Here is a 2682-nt window from a genome sequence, read left to right on the forward strand (position 1 = left end):
ATCATTGAAATTATTAATTTAATACGTTTGTTATTTAAAAAGTAATATTGTAAGAACTTTGAGTTAGAATAAGAATGATAAAATATTTATCTTTATTTTTGTTTTTTTAATTTTATTAAGAACTTGATGATGATGCTATTTTTATTATGTTAGATTTTTTTAAGATTTTATTGTTTTTAATTTTAATTTGAACTTAGTATTTTATTTTTTATTTTGTTAATATGTATGAAATATAGAATGATTGAATTTTATATTTACTTGAAAAAATTTGGTTTTTTTTATAAGCAGGGTCGCCCGATCGAATAAAATAGGATTGAGAAATTTAGGATATAAGTAAAGTTAGAGTTGAATTTTTAAAAAATTTTCAACCCACAAATAAAATTATAGTAAAATTTAAACTCTATTTTACCTTACTTCACCATTATGCATACAAGACTAAATAAAACGAATTCTAATATAACTGATTATATTAGTCTACTGGAGCCTCAAGCACATAACTTCCAAATTTTCCTAACTTTTGAATTGTTTATTGCATTTTGTTTGACCATTCCTTAATTTTTTATTTGCTAGCCTTGTATAATTAAGTTAAGAAGCTTATTCGTTCATGTTGTTTTTTAACGTTTTAAAAATACTTTTGTAAAAGCCCATCAAGTTGAGGATCCAACAAAGCAAACTTTTCAAATACTTATATGGCTAGCTAAGGAAGAATCGGCTTTTCTCTCGTAAGGAGAGCTGTTTCTCTCTAGGTAGCTAGAGATGTGACCTTAAGAAGAATACGGTGCTTCTCCGATTGGCGGAGCTTCATCCGATCTTGTCATTCCACTTCAAACACGTTATCAACATCTTTAGAGTCTACAATCACTTTTGTCTGTCTGGAACCAAAGACGAGTGTGGTGGTGAAGCCAATGTCTAATCCCACAAGAGAGGGTTATAGAGGAGATGTTTTGGATCTGCAAGACAATGCAGAGGCTAGGAAAGCGCCAGCAAATCAAAAACTAGTAGGAAAGGTGCTAACAAGCAAAAATCTAAATGCAACAACAGTTAAAAAATTCATAGACAAAATGTGGGGTAACCCTCAAGGTTTGGTCATCTCCAACACAGGAACAGAGTCTTATATTTTCAATTTCAGCAATCAAGAGGATGCCAAGAGGATTTACAACGACGGTCCATGGAGGGTGTTGGGACATATGCTGAGCCTGCAATGGTGGAGACCCGAGGTGTCTAAGTATGAGGTAAATTATGATCTTCTTCATATTTGGATTCAAATATATGATTTATCCCTAGATAAGATAAATAGAGAGAATGCTGAAAAAATAGGAGCTACTGTGGGAAGAGTGATTGAAGTGGAAGATTCTTTTGTGGAAGAAAATTTACTCAGAACCTTCTTTAGAATAAAGGTAGAGTTAAATACCCTTATTCCTCTAAAAACTGGATTTTGGTTTCAAAGGAGAGAAGAAAATTATTCGTGGGCTAAGATAAAGTATGAAAAGCTGTGTGATTACTGCTATAATTGTGGAAGAATTGGCCATGATAGGAGAGTATGCAAAATGGAAATGGCTATGGCAGTTGAAAATCCAGAACTACCAAGATATGGTCCAAATCTTTCAATTGCAGGATTAAGACCGATTGCTGCTTCAGCTGCAAGGTTCGACATTCAATTACAGAAGCAAATAAACAGTGATGGGGAGAACCAGATTTGGGAGGCGTGTGAAGAAAGCCTATGGAATGGAGAGTCCAAGCAAACGAAGCCAAGAGATGAGATAGGGTCAAATCAACAGCATGGTATGTTTGCAGAAGCTAGTATGATTAGTGACAACCAAGAGAGGGTAGAGGATACAGATAAAAGACAGAGATTGAGACACATGGAAGAAGAAATTGCAGTTGGGGAAAATAAAGGGCTAGATGAAAAGTATGTGACTGGAGAGGGTGACATGACTTATTAGAAAAGCAAGAACGGACAGAGTAGAGACAGATGAATGGAAGTAGAAGGAGGATATGAAGCAGAAGAGACTGATGTTATGAGTTGTCAGAACCCCTTTCAAGAAAGATCTAGAGAGGATGAAAGGGAGAGAAGAGCTAATGAATATATTGGGCCTAACCAATTGGGCCTAAGTGGGAAGCACAAGTCTCAAATAAAGCAAATTGAGCTAGACATAGAAATATTAAAAGGGAAGAAGGCCTTGGAGATGGAGGTTATGAAAGTGGGCTGGGCAAATGATAATAAAAATTCCAATATAATAGGTCAAAGCTTTTCACTAAACAGATCAGTAGAAAAGAATACTGGTCCTAAAAGCATAGGAAAAAAGGGAAAGAAGACACAAGTGCATGGAACTGAAATAGGGGAGTATTATTTTGTGGAACTTCCGAGTGATGATGACGATGATGATAAGACACGAACTAGCAAGGAGGAGAAGATACCAGAGGCATTGGAGATAAAGCTAGTGCATGGCATCAACCAAAAGCTGAAGATCAAGAGAAAGTAGGAAGAGATTAGGCAGCAAGAGATAATAAGAGCAGGGACAAGTATTGATGAGCAAGAGAGTGAAGAAGAGACAAGTAAGAGAACCAGAAGAGAACTAGTCAAAGGAGGTGAAAATGATGGCATAATGGGTTTATATGAAGATGTTACTGGTGAATATGGACACAAGGCTGAGGAGGCGGGCCTAAACATGCCCCACCCTC

At 35.8% G+C, this 2682-nt stretch overlaps 1 protein-coding gene across 1 annotated transcript; it reads left to right on the forward strand.

The window, feature by feature from the left end:
- LOC107619984 lies at positions 906-1943 on the forward strand. Its single transcript, XM_016322210.1, has one exon. The coding sequence runs from the start codon at positions 906-908 to the stop codon at positions 1941-1943; it is 1038 nt and encodes a 345-aa protein (XP_016177696.1).

The sequence above is a fragment of the Arachis ipaensis genome, chromosome B10, assembly GCF_000816755.2.
Source record: "Arachis ipaensis cultivar K30076 chromosome B10, Araip1.1, whole genome shotgun sequence".
NCBI lineage: Eukaryota > Viridiplantae > Streptophyta > Magnoliopsida > Fabales > Fabaceae > Arachis > Arachis ipaensis.